The 23,888-nt window shown below is 41.8% G+C and overlaps 1 protein-coding gene across 5 annotated transcripts in view; it reads right to left on the reverse strand.

The window, feature by feature from the left end:
- The window catches only part of SPPL3 (signal peptide peptidase like 3), a 56,141-nt gene that overhangs the window by 5,121 nt on the left and 27,132 nt on the right, over positions 1 to 23,888 (reverse strand). For 2 of the 5 annotated variants that reach the window (XM_068208993.1, XM_068208995.1), the window contains exons 2-7: positions 18,031 to 18,108; positions 12,346 to 12,440; positions 9,435 to 9,554; positions 6,274 to 6,352; positions 5,446 to 5,558; positions 420 to 526 (exon numbers count right to left, since the gene is read on the reverse strand). In XM_068208993.1, coding sequence (XP_068065094.1) covers positions 420 to 526; positions 5,446 to 5,558; positions 6,274 to 6,352; positions 9,435 to 9,554; positions 12,346 to 12,440; positions 18,031 to 18,108 — 592 coding nt within the window. The remainder of the gene's footprint in view (positions 1 to 419; positions 527 to 5,445; positions 5,559 to 6,273; positions 6,353 to 9,434; positions 9,555 to 12,345; positions 12,441 to 18,030; positions 18,109 to 23,888) is intronic. The other 3 variants (XM_068208994.1, XM_068208996.1, XM_068208997.1) reach the window with 3 other exon arrangements.

Below are 23,888 nucleotides of genomic sequence, written 5' to 3' on the forward strand. Positions count from 1 at the left end.
CCAACCTGTCTGGCTGTAAGTCCATTCACATTCCTGTTCTGCACATTTCCCTGCTAATCAGAAGTCGGCACGCGTGCCCTGTGCCAGAGTGGACACAGCTCTGTGTGTGTGGGAAATGCTTGTTCTCATTTTCCACCAGCTTTTAAAATCTGAGGTGCAAATTCCGTTCTTTTTTAATAATATGCAGAAGTCAAAATATTCTAATCTTATTTCTGCTTTATTTCAAGTAATTATCAAGGAAATAATTTTGTATCCTGTTGTAGAATTCAGCATCTCAGAATGGAGTGGTGGAGCCAATCTTCTGGCTTTGCCAGATTTCCTCAACTTCATACCAGCAGAATTCATGTAAAACAGGCCCAAGGCCGATTACAAATCCAAAGCATAAAAACAGTTTTAGCAAAACCAAACCAAACACTTACCCAAAAGACATCATAAATTAGTAACCCAGAGAGCAGCAAGCAGGAAACCTTCAGGCTCGGCAGCCGGACAAAGGCTATCATTGCAACACACAGGCCCATAGCCAGAGCTACAAAATGCAAGACATCATTAGTTCATTAAAAACAGCACAACAAACAGAAAAACCCCAATCCCAAGAAAGCATCTCCCCTCCAGGACCCCAAAGAAGCCTCTGTTTGCACCTGTGCAGCTCTGCATGCACGAGATGACTGCCTACCATTTCCAGACAGTGACATTCTTCTTACCAGGGTTAAGCAAAGTCAAAATACATTCAGGAGCCAACTGCAAACACATCCCCTTGGAAGCAGAGATCCCTCTGCAGGCACAAATACCTGTTCCACTCAATTTCTACCACCCACCACAAAGAAATGTTTCCATGTCCTCTGTCCTAGAGACTCCATCTCCCCTGTACAACCCTGACTACCTGCTTTAAAACAGAGGCAACAAAACAACTTTGAATTCTCCGGGGCCCAAACACAAACCTCTACTTTTCCTCTACTGGATTTTGTAAGAAATGCATAAAATAAATAAGATCCTTGACTCTTAATTCAGAAAGGGCATGGCTACATGACTTGTTAGAACTTGGTCTGACAAAAACCCACTCAACCCAAACTTCTGCTTGGGCAAGACCGTGCAAGACTGCCTGAATACCATGAAACGTCATCATTTAGATATCCAGGATTTCCCAATAACCAAAATGTGTGTGAAAGCTTAGGGGAAAAAAATATGGATAAGTTTTTTCTTAATCCCTCCTAAGGGTGAGTTTTCAGCCATCTCAATGAGCTGAACAACATGACACAGCTCAGATTTTCACTCTGTACCAAGGGGAATTTTGTCAGGGTAGAAAGACAAGATTTTAAACAAAAACCCAGTCTTCACATTTGTGTCATTGCCTGCTTCTTTGAGCCCAGCCTCATCTACCAAGGATACTCAGCTGACAACTGAATGTATTTCTACTGGTTACAAGTAAATCCCCGAAGAAATACTTACAATAAAACAAAGTCTAAAAAAACTTAAAAAGCAAATCAGCTTTCATCTATGCTATCAGTCTATTTGCGAGGAATAATGGAGCCCTGCTGGGATCAGATTACAGTCAATCATGCACACATTTGTCACAAAATGTCTTTGTCTAACATGACATGGAATTTTTCAGAAGTTACAATCCCATTTTTGCCAGCTGGAACTGTAGGGGAAGCCAATTTATGATGCACATGCCCACCAGTGTAACAGCTGGACTCAGCCAAAATGGCCAAATTAACCTCTGGATTTTCAGGCTGTAATTATGGGGCTGTGAAGCCACCTACCACTTGTATTTCACCTGAAAGCTGGGAAGATCTTCCATCCACTCACTAGGGAAACACATCCATGCACATTCAAGGGATGAACATGTCCTAGGCCCCCTGCCAGCGTGGCTGCCTGCAGTGCCCCGGGGCTGCACCCAACAATTCTGCCAAGCCCACCTTATCTCCTGAGAGCTGGCAACCTTAGCACAACCCCAAGTGTCACAGCAGCGGGTTTTAACAAAGCAGTGGGGTCACTCTGCACAACTGTAACTAGCTGCAAAATGAGAGCAAATTATTGAGGCTTAAAGAATTTGACACAGCAAAGCAGCAGGAAAAAGAACTGCATTCATTAATTCAGTATAGCCCTGAGTTACAGACTTCCTCAGCAGAAGAGCAAATACAAGGGAACAGACTGTTTTAAATCAAAGAGGTTTCTCTAAAACCAGTGCTAATAATAGCTCAAGCAAGCCTATATTTATGAGAGGATTTCCAGGTTATTATTAATGAGAAATGGAAATACTGTAACCAGTATGAGTTTTATCTATTGTTCACACACTCCATTTCTCTCTCACTGAAATGAACACAGCCACGTGCACAAGGCATCAAACTAAGCAAATACTGGGTAGAAAAGAAGATGGAAAAAATCCTTCAGCTGACAGTGAAATACACATGCTAATAATTACACAGTTTTGCAAATGCTTTAAGAAACATTGGTAAATTTAAAAAAACAAGCAAGAATGCCCAAGAGCAAGTACAAGTAATATGGGCCAAAGTGCAGTCAATGGGCTTCTCTAAATGAAAGCCAGCTTCCCTATCCAAGCTCATGCATAGTGTTGACAAACTATATAATGCAGATCTACACTGAAATATACTTCAAATCATTAAAAAAAAAAGCCAAAGTTGAGAGAAAGACAAAAAGAGGTAGAGCAGCCACACAACCAGCAGCTCTGGTTTGGACGTGCTGGGCAATGGGTTAAGAAGGCTGAATAAGAAAGCACTGGAGGAGTTAACTGTCAATTAACAGAGCAAATTAACTCCAGAGTCCCTGCAAACACACTCCTTATGGAACAGGGATATTCTGAGGATTAAGAATATTCTTGCATATGTGGTTAGACTCTGGCAGCTTTCCAGCGCTCCTGCATCCAGAGCAGGTGAAAGCTCCAAGATGCTGCTGGTGTGGAGTCTGGTTTACAAAGCACCGTGTAAGCTGGGAGGCTTTAACTTCACCAGGTGAAGCTCTGATCTGATCAAAGTGTATTTTAAAAGAAGGGTGTAAGAACACAGGCCCAATTGCTGCAGCAGCTCCCGGGGTATCCATGACCATGCTGTTCACTCTGTAGCTACAGATACTCCATACATCTATAGCATTCCTGCTGTACATCTCCAGCTCTGTCCACTATTTAGGAAAGCTTTAATTTTAACCAGGCTTTACCAGGGAACAGTGACCATCCTTGGTGATTCTGTCATCCAACAATCTGCTCTGAGAAATAAGCATTTCAATACCTATAAAGGTGCATCATCACATGCCAGAGCATCCCCCCGGAGCCAACACGGGTTCACTCTGCCCTGTAACACATCCCTGCCTTCAGAACCACTTCAGCCAGGGGCTCTGCAGGCAGGGGCAGGGCAGGATTTGGGCACTGAGGGCTGTTCCAGCAAGAACCGCCACACCTCGGTTTCGTAAGGGCTGGCAATTACCAAGAAGCATTTCCCGTGCTGTCCCCAGCTCTCGAGCCGCAAAGCTCTGTCACTGACGGAATCAACGGCACAGCCGCGGCCAAACAGCCGGGGCTCTCCCCGTGCTGCTGCTCAGGAGAACACCCGCCCCGTTCCTCCAGCTCCTCCTGCGGCCCCGCCCGGGCGATGAGCAGCACGTTCGCAACACCTGGTTCACTTTCTGCCGACGGCCAAACAGGGGATCCTCCCGGGCCGGGCCGGGCCGGGGCTGGCCGCGCTCCGCCTGGACGCACGAGCGAGGCGAGCCGCGCTGCCGCCCTCCGGACGGACCGGAGTCCCTGGCGTCCCCAGCACTGCGGCCAGAGCAGGCACAGACCATGCGATCCCACGTGCAGCAGCACAGGATGAGGACTAAAGCTCCGGTCTGTTTCCCTGACAAAGGGCAATAAAAGCTACTCCCTCTTTAGTGTCACTGGCAAACGCTGATTTAATTAGATTTGAACAAATGACAGGAGGATCACCTGTATAGTTCAAGTTCCCTTAATAAACTACATAAAATAATTCAAAGTGAGACAGCAGCAACACTATTCAGTAAATCATAAAAAAATCTCCAAGAGAAATAGAAGCCAGACACCACTCTGCACCAGCAGCTCAGAGCTCTGCAGATGAATTACTGCAAAGTCCACCATGTCAGACTGAAGCATTCACAAAAATTATTTTTAACTAAATGTTTCTGCTGATACCTCAGTGTAGCCAACTCTTCAGATTCTGCCAAAATCCCCACTTGACATTCCTTTTAGCTTCGCAGCTACTGCGAAGTGACACCCTTGATTGCATGGTGGGCTACTCTGCTTATCACAAAACAGACTTTGTCTGCATTTTTTCATTTACCATCTGGTATTTTCAAAGGTATTTCCCTTTCATACAAAAGGTGGGGCTTTTAAAGCAGTTCAAACCATGAATGAAGCATAGTGCCCACACAGAAAAGAAAGAATGATGGTGCCACGAGAGGTTTCCGTGCTAAGGACGTGCTGCTGCTCCCTCGTTTAGAAGGAGCTGTAAGCTGATGGGATGAATGTTTTCCATCGTAACAAACAATTTCAAGGGCAGGTAATGTTGTTGCAGCAATTTTTCCTCAAGCAAGCACGACCTCAGCATGCCATTACACCATGTCCTAAGCCAATTGAGCTGCCTGACACTGCTGAGAAGCAGGGGTCCTGCTCCTGGCTACTCCTGCATGCCTTTGCTATTATATCCACTCCATCCCCTCAGATTCCATCATGCTGCCACTTACCTTCTGCTGAATTTAGCACACACCTGACTACACAATAATCCAATTCATCTCACTGCAGCTGCAGAAAAATAGGCTGGAAAACCCAAGTATGCTGCCATTCTAGTGAGCTGGATCAGTTTACCATGTGATTAACTAAGTGCCAGAGCTAGCACAAGAGATCTGGAAGGCAGGAGGGAAGGATGAAGGCTCCTTTTTGGAACAGTAAGCTGTGAATTCAGGTCAACCACCATGAAAAAACCCCAATAAATCACACCCTCAAGCCAGCTGGCTGACTGCCAGTTTAGCCCATCTCACCACACAAGGCAAGCATCGCAGAGATCAAAGCCAACCAGCTACTGTGAGCTGCCTCACAACAAATTATTTGAGCATCAGAACTAATAAACAACAAGATGCACAGGAAAAAATAACCAAATTTTTAGAATCAAGCTATGAATCATAAACAACCACTGTCTCCACACATCTTTAACTCAATCTGGCCATTCACCCTACACCACACAGGTGCAGAATATCTTTCATGAGTGTTCTGGCAGTTCCCTGGAAGCTTTTACAAACCAGAAAAACAGGTGTTCCAAGCACTCCCCTGCCATGTTCCTGGCAGGGGCTCTTCAGGGAGTCTGGCACACAGTTCAGCCGCCAAGCCATTAATAATAGCAAATTTCTCCCATCATCACCAGGCAAATGATGTGTCAGAAGAGGCACAAACCAGTAGTAAAACCCCTTAATTCACATACTCACCATCCATTAGGAGCCAGTGGCCAGTTAGGACCCAGATAAGGACAAGCATCACAGACAGAGAAAACGAGAGCAACTCAGCAGCAGTGAAACGCCCACAGCAGCCAAAGGAAATCCTAGAACAACACACAAACATCAGCTGGAAGTCTTTATGTTTCCATTTAAAGAACAGAAAATGGACACTGCTGGAACATGGCTCAACTGCTGATGAAAGATGCCAAGAACAACTGAAGGGAAGTTCCTCTGCCACAAATAGGTACCAAAACAGCAACAAAATAAAAGCTTTCCTCACGTTCAAATACTATGTGTGAAGCATGAACTGCAGAGATGGAAAAAATCCTGCAAATCTTGGCACCTCTCTTGAAATCACCAACATTCCTAGCACCACCTAAGTGCTTTCAGCAACATGAACTCAAATCACAAGGTTAAAAAGTAAAATTAGTTTCAAAACAAGACATTAACAACTGTAATTTCCACTGGTTTAACTACAGTCTTCAAAGGAGCCAGCATTAAAATCCAGAGTCCAATGTTAACAAACATTAAAATCCAACGCCAATCCCAAACTCTAAAGTCTCAGCCAAAAGAAGCCAAACTTATAAAAATCACTGTTGGAAAATCTAGACCCCTGTAATGGTATTGCATTTCCCAGGCTGGCAAGTGTGAGTGACTTACAGAAATTGTGCTTCCTACTTTCACAGTGGAAACATGATGTTGGCACAAAAAAATATGCACAAACATCAGTCCTGAGGTTAATGCTTATTAAAGAATTCTCATTAAAAGAAAGAAATACAACACACAAGAAGAGGAGCAAAGGATTGCTCAAGTCCTTACTTGTTCTGAGGTGAGCAAGGCCGTGTTAAGTACTGGCACATCGGGAGCAGAAGGAAAGCAAAAGCTATTGTTGCAAGGACTATGAAAAGAAGAAAAGGTAATATTAGGACATTCAGACCTAATTTCTACAGTACACAAACATGCTTCTCCAATTTGAAAAAGCTCTTGCAACAATGTCCTATTATCATATGCTCAGTATTATTCCAGCATGAGCAGCTCAAAGCTCTGAGGTTTTCTGCACAACAGTGAGCCTTCAGACTGAAATAAAACAAAAGCTCTCAAAGGAATGCAATGCCCCATCCCCAAACCCTAAAAAAAAGTCTTACATTTATTCATGATCATGTTAGCAAGAAAAACAGTTTTGACATATTCTGAGAAAAAAAATCTACTACAAATTAGTTGTGAGATTTTCTTAGAATTTTTCAACATATGATACAGACTAACTCAGCATAATAGAGGGGTTTTTTCCACTTTTAAACTTGGATAGTAATTTCTTCCCCCATCTCACTCAAAACCCTTTATTCATTACTAAAACACAGTACAACTTCAAATAACTTATAGCCAGTAGCTGGCAACCTCACTTTTTTAAAATACAAAGTGCTTTAGGTTTTTGAAAATAGAACGATAAAAATACATAAATATCCAAACAGACTATTTCCATAAACATTTTCTTTTTCAAGCAGCATACTTATCCCACCCACACATTTGTAAAAACATTTAGTAACTGCTGGTATTTATAATCATTTTTCCTTCCAGTGTTTTTAAAGGACTGTTTAAAAGGATGGAGCACGAGGGCGTGGAGACACAGACATGTAAGCAGCACACATCCAAAACTGTGCAGCAAGAACAGACTGCCATGAAAATCAAAGTTTTGGAACTTTTTGCAAGCTGCAGTTCAGATCTTTGTGCTGTCTTCTACTTATTCCTTTAAAAATTCCTTTTTTGTTGCTGGTTTTTAAAAGGGATTTTTCTTCTCTTCTCAAATGAAGATGATGGGAAAGAATCAAACATTGTCTTACAGTTTAAGCCATTCTCTACACAGTTTAAGCCAACCAGAGAAAAATTTGTTTGGTCAAACCACATCTTTCCCTTCTGGTGGGAGGAAGATTTGAAACAAAACAAAACAAGAAAAGGAGAACTCGAATAATCTAAAAAGAGAATTTCGAAAGTGTCTGCATACAAACAGCACCATGAAAACTCCCAGTTCTATCAATATTTCAGAGGGGGGAAGAAAACCAGAGGCGGTAGGGACAGAACAAACATTGTGGCACCTCTGCACAAACTGAACCAAGAACCTCTGTGGAGGTGCCTGGCAAAGAACACTGCCCCTGTGCCCCGAGTCCTGCCTGCCCTCCCTGCTCCCTACCCTGCCTCCCCCAGCTCAGGCTCAGCCCTCTTTGCCCTTGGAATCTCTCCTCTCCTTTCCTCCCCTCCAGCTCTGCCCAGCAGGGAACCCTGCACCCCCTGCCCCAGTGCCGGTGTCCCCACGCTGGGTTTGTTCAGAGTGGGAGTTAAACTGCAACAAGGAGCTGCTCCCTGCTCCCGGCGTGGCTCCTGACTGTTCAGGCTTCCAGCCCCAAGGCTCCCGTCCCCTGCAGCCTCAACCATTCAGTCAGGAATCCCTTGGCTTAACTCCTGTCTGCAGGCAATGCCAGCTCTGGGGCTCTGCCCTCCGCCGAGCACGGGCTCCTGGCCTTGGCTGCTTGCTGCACCTACACTTGCTCCTGACTCTTCCCTGAAAGGCAAATCTCTGTCAGAGGAAATTTGGGAGGGGTTTAAGAAACTAGACATCAGCTGTAATTTAGCACTCCCCCCATCAGCCCCTACTAGCTACAGAGGATGTAAAATAGCATGACCTGAGCTTGGTCTGTCCCTCTCAAGGGACAGAGGGACCAAGTTCCACAGCCCCACGTTTGCAACTCCAGCAGGGTCCCTCTCCTGATGCAAGCCCAAGGAAGAGCACAAACCTACCATAAAACCAGGTTCAAGAATAAAGATACCCAAGAGCACTGACCCCCAGTCCCCTGCGACCTACAACAAGCCCCAAGGGATACAGGATCCCCTAGTTACACACAGAAGTGTTAAAATAAAGTTACAAAATCCAAGGTAGTTTTAAAAATAAATCAACCAATGACTCCAACAAATTAAAATTCCTCTTTTGTCATAAATCTTTCCTTGTAACATCTTATATATTTGTTTATATATATTTCCCTCATATCTAGCATACAGTAGAATCTATCTGAAGTATTTTTTTAATAGGAAAGAACATACATGTCATAAGTCAAAGTTGTAAAAGCAGAATTCAACAGGCCTCTACAGGAGGTAGAATTAGACAGGAGTCTCAAGGCTACAGATTTAAATTTCACCCATCAAGATCAGCCCTGTTTAAGAGGCTGGCACAGCTCAGGAGTTAAACCGTAAGGGCAAAGCCTGCAGTGAAGCAGGAGAGGATGAGAGGTATTTAGGAGTTTAAAAATCTTCACAGACTCAGTATGTGGACTGAGTACAATTTTTAGAAGCTGCTGTGTATCTGCAGCAGTAGGAAGAATCTTGCTACTCTCAACAGCAGCTGGTCTCTTGAAGAATTGCAAAAAGATAATAGGCCAAAAATTTTCCAAAAAGCAATGCCTTGGCATTTATTTAAAAGAAAAATGTAAATGCTAAACAGGACTAGAGGATCTGCAACTTATTTGCAGGTAAATTTCAAATTTGTTCTAAATTCAAGCAGTGTAAAAGACTAATATTCAAATGTTAGTGAGACCAGAAACAGAAAAACCGCATTAAAGCAAAACCGAAATTAAAGTAGGAAAGAAGTCTCTGGACAGGATCTTCAAACTTATTTCCCATGAAGTACTTCATATACAGTTCTGAGCACCAATTTATAAACAAGTGAACTTCATGCAAAATAACACATCTGGGCATGTTTAGACCTCTGGCAATTTAAAGTTCAGTAAGTTTAGCACATCTCTAAGTGAAAAATACTTCTCAAATAATACCTGTCTATTTATAGCTACACAGACATGAAAATACAACTGTGAAACCTGACAATTCTTTTTTTTAATGTACTGTGACGTGTATCATAATTCTTACCAACAACATTTAATTGTATCAGTACTTTCTGGTTTATTCCAAGTCTTATAAAGAGAAGAAAACTTAGTCACCTGCTGTGCATATTGTAAAGACAACTTGAACTGAGTCGAAGAAGAAGAACATAACTAGGAGAGACACGGACGCGCCGATGGGCAGGAACAACGCCTGGGTGGAATCGATGGTTTGAATACCTGCAGGAGAGAGGGGGACACTGAGCTCGCTTTTGGTGCCACACAGGGACACAGGCCCTGGCCAGCACGGGGCAGGGCTCTGGCAGCACGCTGCCTCTCAGTGCTGGTGCAGCAGGCACTGACTCGGTGCTCTCTGAGCCCAGCACAGCTGCCTGCGCAGGAATGCTCCAGCTGAGCGTGCACTGCAACAGCCCCGCTCGGTGCAACCCAGGACCTGGAAGTTCAGTCTGATCTCGTGCCATAGATAGAATGAATGACAAGCTGTGAAAATTAACATTATTTAGGGATTAGAATCACGTTACACTGAGACACATAAATGTGTTGAACAGAGCATATGTACGGTTTACTTAATCTCTGAACACAAGGTGAAAAGCCTGACCAGTGTTAGGCTGACCCAGCTCATGCAAAGGGTGCCACAGCTTCAAATTCCACTTGGGTGAAGGCCACCAAGCTCTTAAATTTCATCACAGGCTGCAATCATGAGATAATATCAAGCCTAACAATAAAGGGCAGTTTTCAAAAAAATACCCAAGTCATTTACCTGTTTATGAAACCACCAGGTCAGTGAAGTGCACTGTAATTGCCTTTTTGCTAAAAACCAACACAAATTCAGGCTCGCATTTCATAACTGGCTGTAATGTTAAACAGGGCAGAGATACTGAATTATTTTATTCTTAGTATTTCCCTCACCTCACCCATGCAGTGTGACTGCCAGGGATATTAATCATGGGACAACTAAGACAACTTTTACTGCATTTCTGACTTTTCAGAATTACCAGCAAAATTGAGAAGTCCACCTAACCCCACAGATTCCAAGACTTAACCAGTCTCTGTAGCTATATTTAAATTTGATTCCTGGGGCAGGGGAAGAAGCCATAAGCAGCAACCCAATTAGAAATATAGGACACACTTCTACTTGCAGAGCACTAAAGTAACAATAGGGAACATCTGAAGTAGTCACTTGGTAAGTGACCAATGGAAAAAAAACCAGCTTGACATCAACTGTGTTATCCTAAAATAATTAAACGCTGCTGTATGAAGGGGTTTTAGCAATGCTAGGATTGGAAGAGTAAACCTTTAGGGTCGTGAGACATACGCAGTCAAGTAAATACACACACAGATAGTGTGTCTGTGTTTCTGTGTGACAAGGTGTCTTATTTTTTCCTGTGAAGAGTGGCAAGTCATATAAATAACAGGTTACCTGTACAACTCAGTTACCAATGTAGCTGATTACACTGAAAAACCTCAAACACACATGAAATACACTCACTACAACTTAGTATCTGCTATAAATATTCAACCATTTTCATAAAAGAAAAGCTGAACAAAAACCATGGAAGTCATTACAGTTGCACATGGTCATGTCATTTATTAATTCATTATTAATTCATATCATGATCTATTACTCTTAAACATAAGCAGCACAATAAATTTTAAAAATAAAAAGCAGAAGAACTCAGTCACTTGGGATTTCTACATTGCTGAGGTCTGGTACATTAAAGTGCAATGTAGATAGTCCAGTGATGACACAAAAATTCTCATCTGTGACTTAGATCTGATTCCTCCTGCTCTGAGAAAGCACATTTATTCACATGTCCTTCAACTTCCCAAGGGAAAACCCAAACAAAACAAAAACCCAGAAATGACACACTGCACACCACCTTGGCATCTGGGAATTAGTGCCTGCAGCATTAAATGTCAGAGTTCTTCATTTAATTTCTGATCATTTTGACAGCTAATCTCCTTAATGTGCTTGTTCCCTAGCCCCGGACTGTCTTCTCTTCCTTCCCAGATGCCAAAAGCCTCAAATGCTCATTGCTGTATCACCAAGCACAGCAACCTCTTTGCTCTGTGCTGCCAACAGAGGCAATGCTGTGACAACTATTTAAATTCCAAGAGTCTACATTAGAAAAGACAAAACCAGCAAGAGACACATACAACGTATGTTATTTCATTCATCATTTTAAAGCTATACTTCTTGCTTTAAACAAAACAAGCTTAGCATTCAGGGTTTCATGCACAGGGCTTCTCACTCCTGCCTTCTATATTCTGGGAAACTATTTCACTCTAGAGCCTTTTCTCAAAATATGGCAATATAAATTGCCTTCAGTTAAACTCAAGCATGAATTTACAACACACTGTGCACACTGTGTTCCACTCAACTGATTGGTTCCATATTTTTACCTGCAAAACTGTGCATGTCAGATGGCCAAGCTGCCTGCAATCTATTTATAGATCACAGAAGGGACAGTCACCATGCAGGAGCTGACATGTTAATCTCACTCTGAATAGACAGTGTGCAGACACATACTTTGTTGTCCATTATAAATGAGTTGCCCAGAGCCATGTGAACTCTCTACTTCAGTTTCTCTACGGATGAGGTGAATCCCCCTTAGGGATTTGTCAGTGCACCCTGCAATCACTCCCTGCTTACAGACTGGCCAACATGCCATAGCAATGAGCTCCAGCCAAAAAGGAATTACACTCCCTTCTCCTAACTGTGGGGTGGCTTTTTTCAAAGTAAAGCTGTTTCCATTTCCAGTCAAACCTGACAAATTGTGCCACATGCAATTTTTATGCATGATGGGAATGTTATGTTGACGCTTTAAATCCAGCTTCCACGGGCGTGAGCCAGCCGTGGACAGCAGTGTCCGAGCACAGCGAGGTGGGGAGGGCCCAGACACAGCCTGGGGTCAGGTGAATCTGCAATGCAGCAGCTCAGACACACACACAGGTGAAGCAGGAGGTGCAGCACTGAGCTGAAGCAGAAAGGGTAAGGAGTAAAGCTGACCCTTACTGTTATTGGTGCTGTTGCCATTAAAAGACCCAGCAGCGCTGCTGTTGTCTTTCTCTTTGTCTTGATTCTCAAAGTCCATGTTCAGAGACCTGCAGGGAACAAGGCAAACGTGACAGATGAGTTCCAAACTCCAGTTTCGGCTCATCAGCTGCAGTCTCATTCCCACTGCCACAGCACCCTCCCCCTGGAAAAGCCCTGTAATGCTGGTTATTAGAAACAACACCAGACACAGTGGGAAATTAAAATAACTGCAGCGCTTGGTTCCAAATGAGGCTCCACATCCCAGATTCTGACAGTGAGATCAGTCACCACAGTGTCTGCATTGGGAAGTGTTGAATATCTGTGCTGCTGCTTGTTGTTACCTGATTTCTGGGAAGTGTACAACATGATGGAAGCACAATAAACATTTCAATTCTCTTGTGAATTTGAACTCTTTCCAAGTTCTCATTTTTGTTCTTTTTCTTTCAAATTTGACTGTCAGGTTTCATTTTTAAGACAATAATATTTCCTTTCTTGAAATGTTCTTATGAATGACCCAAAACAGCTTTTAAGTGTCTGCTTAATGTAAGGTCTTACTTCACTGAAAAAATTTCAGCAAAGCCTAGAAAATAACCAGATATATATTTTACATGCACACAGATGACCAGAGGAAGCTCTGAATAAATAGTACAAATTAATACACTTTTATGAATCCATAGGAGCTGACAACACTCCCCTGAGTAGACAGCTCAGCTTTTACCGATTCATCTTTTCATGTTGATATAAACACTTTTTAGAAGTTCCAATTTAGGACATTATTCTACCCCTTTTGCCACAGTCCTTCACTTTGATACAACTTCCAAATTATATTCTAACACATTTGGCTTAACTTTCTGAAAAGGGGGAATTCCACTTAAGGTCTTTTTTGACCAGCAATGATTTCTATTGTTAAATTCAATGTGCTTTTTAACAAAGAAATACCAGCAATCAAGTTTACCACAACAGTTTCTCACTGATGCATGTACGGTATCCATGACTTAGCTGCGTATTGATTTATTCAAACAAGCTACAGAGAACCACCAGAAGCACTGTGCATCTCCCACTGTACAGCTCCTGTCTTAAGCTTACAGCAGCATCCAAGTATTTCAATAAAACTTCCAGGTCAGCAGGCATTAAACTTCTTTTCAAGTTTAGCTGAACTGAGTTACACAAATTAAACAAATTCTATTCATTTATCAGACCAGTAATAAACACACCATGGTCTTCTAAACTATTCTAGAGGTGTCACAGATATTTTACTGCAGTGCATTGATCATTTACTGCAATGCACAGGTGAGCAAGTCTGTGCTGCAGCCCCAGAATCTGGAATTAGGCACAATCAGGTCTATAGGATCAAGACACATGTGGTGTATTAAAGACACAGGGGTTGAGCAGCTTCACTCCATAAAACAAAGCCAAGAAAAAGGCTCTTCCAGCACAGAACTGGTTTGCTTCCTTTGCTTCTATTAAGCAAATGCCCCCCAACAGTGTTATGAGATTAAAGCAGCTTTTGGTCTCAGGCAAAACATGAGGAAGCTTCCACCTCAGACCCACAGTGCTTCTACACAGATCATGGATCATCAGCTAAAGAGTTATGGAAAACACAAAGAGGCAGTTCAGAACACTAAAATTCTAACAAATTAATCTGTTGTTCTTAGCTTGTTCTTCTAAAGATCTCTCTGCTCTGCCTTTTGTTTGGAGTGCCTCCACCATTCATTTGCCATTTTTCCCCATTATGCATTGTAGCTTTATAGTTTTCCTCTCAAGCTATAAAAATCTGGGAGGAGGCTGACAGCCCTCCAGGACTTGGTCCAAGATTCAGACAAACAAGATGATTCTTTTCTCAGTGCAGTGTTTTCTTCCCCTCTGAATTAGCACAGTTTAGCAAGAACCTCACACCATCATTCTCCCAGTGGCATCCGGCAACTCGTAACTTAAGGGATTTCTATCAGCAGAGAAAACTGGAAATAAAACCTATCAGATCTACTGTTCATAAACAACCTCAGCCCCTCTCTTTTCACTGCCATAGTGTCAGCAATTATTATTACCTATAAATATCCCTGCCTCCAAACAAAATATGCATAAATTAGGAAATTACTTTCACTTAACAACACAGCTGCTCTTCCAAGCCAACCTCTGAATAACTTCCAACTGTTTTATGATTTGGCTCTTCCTCTGCTACAAATTATCACTAACATAATAAAAAAACCTGAGAAGCTATCACTAAAACACCTTCCAAGAAAGTTAAAAACCATACTGTAAACCAAGATAAAACTACTGGGCTGTAGAGAAATGGCAAGCAGGGAAACATTCGCTGTTTTGTTCAAGTTTCTCCTGGGCTCCCAAAGGGAGTGTTGAGTCAGCATCTCCCCTGGGGCACTGAGCTGCTCCATTGTTTCTGCTGCGGTCCTCAGAGCTCCAGCTGCTTGCATTTCCAGTGCAGGGTTTCAAAGCAAAGTCACCCTCTCACAGGGAGCCCCTCGGGAGGGTTAGGCTGAGGCCAAAGGAATGAGTAAGCTGCTGGCATGGCACTGCCTGCAAAGTTCAGGTTCAACTACGGTTCACTCCACTGCAGAAATGCTTCGGGGAAACCCTGCAGATGTTCTTATCAAGCAACGGAGAAAACAGGAACACTAGGCTCTATCTATAGAGGCACCTGCAGACACAATTTATTGAGATGTTCCTTCTTGCTCTACCAGTGAGGACAGGCACCCACGCGAGAGCTCTGGGAGCACAGGAATACCACACTGGAAAGCCAACAGCCCTCAGCACACCATGTTCACATGATGGTTCACCATGTGAGCTGTTTTCTATTCACACCCACACTTAAGCCTAGAGAGAGAAGGCCCCAGGGTCATCCCACAGTTCTTGGTTTGGCTCAAAAGCAGGTATTTGAACAGGTAGATTCTGGGTTAAATCTGGCTTTACATAAGCTGAGAGCCCATGTCTGGGGATGTGATGGGATAGAAAAAGATTTAGCTGTTACCTGCAAAGTAACCCCAACATTAACGTCGCAGAGAAGCATTTTGACAAGAAGGTGGTTATCTTGCCCTCAGAGACAACCTGTTTCAAGCTGAGCTCACCTCTTTAAAAATCCACAACTAACACATCTACTTGCGTGCTCCAGTTTACAGCTCGTAACGGTTTAAAGGATTAGACTTGCCCCTTTGGCAGGCAGTAATAAAAGTATGTCAAGTTCAAGGAGTGAGAGCAGTCAGACTGTACATGAGAGAGCCGTTCAGAAGGGCTGGAAGCTAAAACTCCTGACCCGGCACAAACGTAGGCAGGAAATGCTCGTTCATGCACAGTCGGGGAAGGGGAACTCAACTCTGTCGCTGCACTTTGTTCTGGTTCTGGGCTTTACCCACAATTTATTACACATTCTTCTGAGTATACTGGGGGTTTAGGATTTTTTCATTTGTTTTGGACAAATGCTACTTCTATTAATAAGGACAGTGGACCGAGGCTTTCCTTTGTTCCCCTGACGCTGCCTGCCTTAGATTAGATCCACCACACACGTGGATTTTATCCTAATGACTCACACACCCAATTCTTTCTGATCCTATTACTGCACTTCTGTTTCAGCCACTTGCCAGGAATATTGCAACAACTCTACCTGCTTCTTTTCAGTTGAAAAACAGAAAGCAAACCCACCTTCTGCAACACAAAGGTTAAATGAGGAGTGCTATTTTCTTTTTGTCTTACAACAGCTCTGCAGGAGACGAGCACTCAAATCCAGATGAACACACCACTGCTGACAGATGAGAATGAGTACCCTAAGCTGTAACTTTTATCTTTCCAGCACATCAGTTTTCTAAGAAAATTCATCTGCTTTGCCAGAAGTTTTCATTTTACTGCTTTAAGAATTTCCAGATGAATATCATTTTGTAACTTAGTACCACACTTCAATGTCTTAAATAACTTAATTGTATTTCAGACCTGTTTGTTAGCACTACTGCACCATTTTCTGTACAAAACTGTTTTTAACCTCACTCACTGATCAAAGAGAATCAGTTTGTCCAAGTCCCCAACGTAACTGTGGGTTTCAGCTCAGACACCTGCTAAAGAAACCACATATAGGAGATTAATTAGGAGAGTAATTTTAAAACTCTGGGACCCTATTTTGCTCTGTAACTCACGTCGTGGGGTCTTCAGGATACACGCAAAGGCAAAAGGCTAAAACAGGACATTTCCTCAATGGATTTGTATCCATCACCATCCCACTACTCCATCCAGTGAGTCAGATTGCTCTGGAGTTCGCAGTCCTTGCTAGGTGAGGAGTTTTAAATGTGAAGTATAGGACAACATGCTAAGAGCATGTGTAGGTACCAATAGGAAGAGGATGGCAAACAGCAGGGGAAAATTTTGAAGGGCAAGGATCTCCAAGAAAGACAAGCAGTTGAAGTTCACACACTCCTGGTGTTTTATATTGCACTATGTTTTCATAATTGAATTTTAATAAATGCTATTGCTGCTTGCAGCCCGATTCATAGCTCCTTTTTACACAACAGCATAAATTCAAATAGTTAAAAATTTAATTAGTCCCTCAACTATATGCTAATCTGACTCCAAACATGAAGAAAAAACTAAACAAATCCAACCTTTGATTAATTTTTTTATTCTGATCATCTCTAGATTTTGTTTTCCTAAAGACTTCTATTTTAATTTCACCAGCAGTGCTGTTACCTAACACTTGCTAACAACAACAGACAGCTCTTGCAAAAAAAATTGTCTCTTTCATTATATGACTTTATTAACTTACAGCAGTGATATAAAACCTCTTATCCTAAAACAGCTGCAGCTTACATCATATGGATGAGCACAGCTATCATCTGCTTCAGGAGTAGTCATAGCAGTTCAGAGACTGTAGTGAGTATAAGGCCTTTTATCACAGAGCTGTGAAATGAAACAATGTTCTTCAAGAGGCAGAAAGAAAACCATGCTGTATTTAAGTTTAAAAAAAAACACTTTCATTTTGTGATTATTTTGTTTTAGTATGTCAGTACAAGGCTCATTCCTTAGGTGCCACTACAATAAAACTAACTGTATAATACAGCATGCAAGTCTGAAAGGATATTGTGTTCTCTCTAAATTATACTCAAGTCTCCTAAAATGAGGCAAATTTGATTTCTGAAGACTCAAACTCATCCTGCAGCAGTTCTCAGATGCTTTGCTGGAATTCAACACTGACAGTGTTTCCCACTTCTCCATGAAGCTGTTACTGACACTCGAGCACACAGCAGTGGGACCCGGGGATCGCTGTCCTACAGGACAGCTTTGAAACCACAGGAGAGCATTTGCCATCTACCACCACTGGCTAATGTATACAAAACTCTGCTATCGAGAACATTACCTTCTATCTGTCTCGACAATCCTTTTTTACTCTCTAAAATATGATCTTACAGAGCTGTCCTCAAGGACTGACTGAAGTTATCTTATATGTGCTTTTACCATGACAAACAACTGCATCTTTCAGACACCCCAGCTCGCTGTTATTTCTTCCTTTTCCATTTCCTTCTCAGAAGCAAATATTTTTTTTTTATGTTGGCTATGTCTGACAAAGATACAATGAAACAAATAGGCATAAACTGTATTCAGTCACTTGGAATATTTTTACTGGAAAAATAAAAACTGTGCAGAACCTTAAAAAGAAAATCTTACCTGAAACTGCCGTAGACTATGAGGAGAATAGAAATCAGGAAGGTAGACACTTGACTGGAATCCACAAGGGAATATGCCCTGGAATTGGCAAAAAGAAGGCAGGTTTGTCATTGTGAGTGTCCATTTCTCCAGTGCCATTTACTAATTCTTTGTCTTATTTTCATACAAATACAGAACCGGGTGACAAATCACGGCAGCTCCCTCTGAAGTTCTTGTCTCATCTAGAACACAAAACCTGTAGCTTGTGAATTAACTTATTATACTCAAGGCTGCAGCATGAAAAACCTGCAGAGCCACCAAAGGACAACTCAAAAGCCTTGTGGTAATTTATTCTGAACTCACCAGATTCATGGTTTTTTTCCTCAAACTCATTAAAATTACTTCAATTGCAGCTACTGCAAAACCTGCACGTCAATAACAGTAACCTGTTTTCCATAACCCTTCTTACATCTTCAGAGTGGCAGTATGGCAGCTAAGGCTCACTTAGCTGGGGGGAAAAGCCCCAAACAAACAAAAGAAACCCCCCAAAAACCAAAACCCAAACCTCAGAACAAGCAGCAACAAGCATTTATTAAACCACACACAATCACTTCCCTATTCCATCTTGCAGATCACTCAGTGCAGGATTACTGATGGACATTTCAGCAGGAAGCTTAAACCCAGCTTTATCTGACTTCCTAATGTAGCACTCTGTGTTTAAAGCATGGAAATGTGAACATTAATGCAGCAGAGGCCACTGTGCTGGCAGGGGCTCAGCAGGCAAGGAGAGGCTCTGGGAGTCACTCTGCAACTCCCAACAGGTTTTCCATAACTTGTGCTAAAGTGATGGAAAAGAACAAGAATAATACACAGTGTTAATTGCATTAGTCTTATCCTACAAAAGACATTACTGAATATTTCTGAAACCAACCAAAAAGCCTAATTTCAGCAAGGCTATGGATACGGAACAAAGATAATTGAATTACATGATTGTTCCAAATTAAGTACCACTGAGCAAATAAAAACTGAAGATACGAGACAGTTAAAGAAACACTCATCCCATTCCCAATTCAAAAGCAATTTAGAGATAATTACCAAACCACTAGATACACAATTTAGAATATTTTCTTTTAATATATAAACACAAATGTGAATCTTCTACTACAGATACTCAATATTAAATATCACTGACAAAAAGACTGCCTCTTCTAGATGGAATTATGTACTTGTGCAGTAAGCTTTTAAGAAATCAGAAACTGCTTTGGTTAATTACCATGAATAACTTCCACATAGCTCCACATTAAAAGTGAAAAACAGGTATTTTATTTGCTCATAATGCTGGCCAACACATAAAGACAATCTTAAGCTTTAAGTATTGTATTTTCTTTGTATGTATGACCTTCAGTTACCAGGCTGTGGAACAGAGGCCTAAAAAGCATCCATGAAGATCAATGTAGTGAATTGCTAATACATGCAACATAACAACTCAGCACTTACAACCAGTGCACATATAAATGTTCAGGTTATACACAGTACAGCTCACAGCACATTATTTTCATGCCATGGTTACAGCTAAACTTGCACCAAAGGAAACAGCCTGAGGACAATCACACTGGGTTTATGTCCTGTTTCTAACTCTGATTTCAGAGGGAAGCATTCCCTCATCCAGCCTTGCACAAAGGGAAAGGAAAACTTTGTATTGTTTGGATTTGAGAATAAATAGTGGAACTTGTCTATTAAAAGAATACTCAGAAACTCCACATCTATGAGAAAAATAAAATGAATGGAATTTCAGAATGGATTAAACAAGGCCAGGGTTATGCATTGAATTTTATTAACTTATGTTCATAAAATTTTATCTTCACAAATCAGCAAATACGTTTGAGATGAACAATGTTTTCTACATAATTCTTCATTCAGTGACAACACTGGAGGCTATGATAATTAAAATGCCATTCTGTCTTAATTTTATACATTAGTCAAAACAACACTGTAAATGTTAGAAAGATTCATAAAACAGATAAAATTGAGATGATATATGGACCACGCATCAGCCCTGTGCATAATCCATAAGTTTTGTATTAAAACTGAGAGCCCTCTGGTTTGATGAAAGAAACTGAAGAAATGCAAGCCCATGGTAAACAATGATCTAGCACATCCCAGCCCTGCTGACAGGCTGCAGTGGTGCTCAGGACTGCAACCTGCTGATTCTGTGCAAGGCAGAAATGAGAATTAAAGTCCTTCCATCCTGCACAAGTGATGGGCTACAGAGCAATTAGAAACTCATCACAGACCAGAGATGTTTCCTGACCACCCCTCACAGAGATCTTGGAACAGGACAACCTAAAAGCCCCGAGTTGCTACCGGGGTAATGGTCTGGGGAAATTCATATTCACTGATATTCCAAAAACAGGGCCAGGGAGATACAGTCACACTTTCCTTCTTCCTCAGGCAGCTGGAAAAAGAACAAGGCAAAACACAGAGAGTGTGACAGGCTGAACCAAGAGAGCAGCTCAGGCATGTCCAAATTCCATGCAAAGTTTCCAACACAAGTAACCCACAAGCAAACTTGAAGATTAATTTTACAATGTCAAAGTGAATCTCATTGTAATAAAACCTTGCATCTTTTGAACATTAAATTTCCCTACATTATTTAAGGTATTGCACAAGACCTGAAACCAGAACTGCTTCCCAAAATCCTAACCGCTGACTGGATGGACAGCTCGTTAAGAGACTAAAAATCCTTGATCCCAAATAAAAACCTCCGAACACATTAATCTAGTTAGAGGTAATAAGTAAATGACTATCACATGAAAGAATCAAAAAGTAAGATTACTTCCAGTTTTTAATAGTATTCAAAATGACAGTGTCTTGCAAACCAATTTGTAATTTTAACTGAAATTTAAATAACCTTCTACAAGCCCAACAGATTCCACATGCACACAGTGGGATTCTCCTATGGGCATATTTCAAGTATGCAGGTTCATATGCTCTCACAGCCCAACAGCATCAGTGCCATGTTCTTCTCAAATGGCATCAGCCAAAACCAGAACCCACACCAATGACAGTTTTCAGAAGCTGCAGTCACAGTTAAGCAGCCTTCCACTGCACATATAAAAATGAAACCAGCTTCCTTCTAACAAGGTATTTCCGTAAAACTCTTCAATCTTGGAACAAGTAATGGAAACCTATGCACAGAAAATGCCTGTAACAAGTTTGTGCGCAGTTATCGCTTGACTTAAGTACTGATTTTAGATCCAATTCTCAGTACTTACAACATGACAATCTACAAAGAAAATATTATTTTTCATCCTCAATCTGAAAATTAATACTGGATAAGGCCATGCTAAAGGCTCTTTTGAAGACTGACTTCAGTGCAGTTCACCTGCATGTCATGTTACAAGAACAACTCCCAACTTATTTCCAAACTCTAGCATATGTGCAGAACACTGCTCAAAACACAAAGACAGCATGGGTTTTCCCAAGGAAGTACATTTTTCAAGATTCTTGCACTACCACACCTGAAATTCAACATCCATGTAAGGAAGCTGGTTGAAGAATTACTATCAATAAAGCTATCAGATTCTTACTTAAGTTAACTAACAAGTAAGTAATTATTACACCCTAGTACTTAATAAAACCAAGCACACCGGCGCCTTAAGACCGCTTTCTCAGCCAGCTACTGAGAAGTGACTTCCCAATTGCTTCCTCTATAACCTGAGATCTCACTCTGAACCTGTATCTTTACATGGCTGAGATCAGTTTTCCTAAATTCTCTGCCATAAGGCATCTATTTCTGGCAGCTTCATGGGCAAGTGCTCACAACACAGAGCCTGCTAAGGCATGCCAAGCCAGAGACACAGCAAGCACTGTTCCATAACATATTCTGTGTGTCCGCCCTACAGCCTCACAGTGAGAGCATTGTCCAGACAACAATCCCAGCAGAGCTGTCCAGCCTGGCACAGACTGCTCCATAGACCTTTACCTACAGAACAATTCCAGGGATGCCCAGCCGCTGTGACACACCACCACTCCCAGCAGTAACCATGCAAAATACACCACAGCACTCAGAGCTGGCCTTCCAAGCAGCACTCTCCCCTCTTCTGGGAAAAAATGAATAACTTCTGTATTCCCAAGGAAACAGAGACCCACTTCATTCGCAGCTAGGGAAGATGGTAACCAGCTAATCAAAGCTGCCACAACAACAGTAATGGTGCCACACTGAAGACACTTGGAAGCTCTTTGCTCTGAATCAGCAGCTGCAGGTCAAGCTCTTTGCCCCTGTCCCTCCAGGTCCAAGCTCACCTGTCTCTGTGGACCCTACAAGGTCTCTGCTATCTGCCTGTTCTCCTATTATGTACTTTGTGGGGCTTTTTTTCTTTTGCATTTCCACTCAAGAAAATCACCCAGCCAACAAAAGCATGGGTTTTCATGTTTCAGCTCTTCCTTATCACCAAAAGACAAGCAGTTTCTGGATAACAGTCCTTCCAAACCTGCAGAAGGAAACCTCAGGCGAAGTCTGGTGATTCTTTTTGCCCTCTGTGTTGAGCAGTAAGAATCTGAACTCACTTTGTTCAATGAAGACCCAAACTAGGAACCAAAGGTGTCTCCAGGTACAGTGCAGAGCATTCCCCTCGACACAACCTACCTGTCATGGGCAGTCTGAAATGACCACAAGCCAACACAGCCATCACAAAAGCAACTTCTCACCTTTTCCAATCACCTGTTCTTCTTCATCCCATCTCTGCCTAACTATCTGAAAAATCACAACACAACCCCAGACTGAGGAACCTGCCTCCCTGGATAATAATGAAGAACAAATAGGAAAGTTTCTCAAGTGATTCAGACTCTTGATCTGGCCCATCTCTGGACATAAAAACAAAGAGTAAAGACTATTCAGTGTCTGCGCATTAGCTTAAGTACCCCAAAATTATTGCTCAAGACATCAGGGAAGTTTTATGTATTTGGAATTAAAACCCCTGTTTGCACAAGATGTCTACTAAATGTACGATGATAAAAATTCAGCCCATCGATGAGTAAATATCACTCCTGACTTCCAGGTACAAGAGAAATTATTGTCAAGAATTCTGCCAAGGGGGTAATGAGAGGCCTGTGCCCTGAAGTTTCCATAGCAATGCACACTAAAGGCCTTGGACATGAATCATTCTCATACAAAAGCTGCTGTAACAGCAGCAAGACAAACCTTCCCAGCATACTTACTGTACCTATACAAGAATGCAAACAATAGAGCAACAAATAAATCACAATGACTTGGAAAGTGCAGCAGATGAACTAAGTTCACTACAGCTCACATGAAAAGAGATTGCATTTCATCACTTTTTTAAAATCAGTGATCAAAACATCCAAGAGTTCATAGGATTAAGGAAAACAAGACTATAAAAAGATGGTGAGCATGCTAGATAGGCTCAAGTACAGATGGATTAAAATAGAAAAGCTTTTGCTGTGTTTATTGGGACCAAATCTTGCCGATATCACAGAATCACAAATTCACACTGGGAATGTAAGGAGATAATTTAATTCATTGATCTTACTCTGGGGAGAGACAAAAGATGAGGTGTTTACCTCATCTTTTGTTTAAAAAACTAACTGGTGAAATTAAGTGACTTACTTGACATGTAAGTAATGTAAGTCAGAAAGACTACAATTTTAGTCCACAATTTTTCTCCTACACTAAAGTGCTTTTCAAAACTCATGGAGAGCTTTTCATACTGGCCACATCTGGGGTAAAGTGGATCCATACATGAATGGGTCTTTCCACCCAGATATTTCAGTTTCTGAAGGATGTGGCTGCTTGAGAAGTGACCACAGAAAACTTCAAATATTCTTCAGCCCACATTAAATCCGTGACTATTTACCCA

The sequence above is a fragment of the Anomalospiza imberbis genome, chromosome 18, assembly GCF_031753505.1.
Source record: "Anomalospiza imberbis isolate Cuckoo-Finch-1a 21T00152 chromosome 18, ASM3175350v1, whole genome shotgun sequence".
In the NCBI taxonomy this organism is placed as follows: Eukaryota; Metazoa; Chordata; class Aves; order Passeriformes; family Viduidae; genus Anomalospiza; species Anomalospiza imberbis.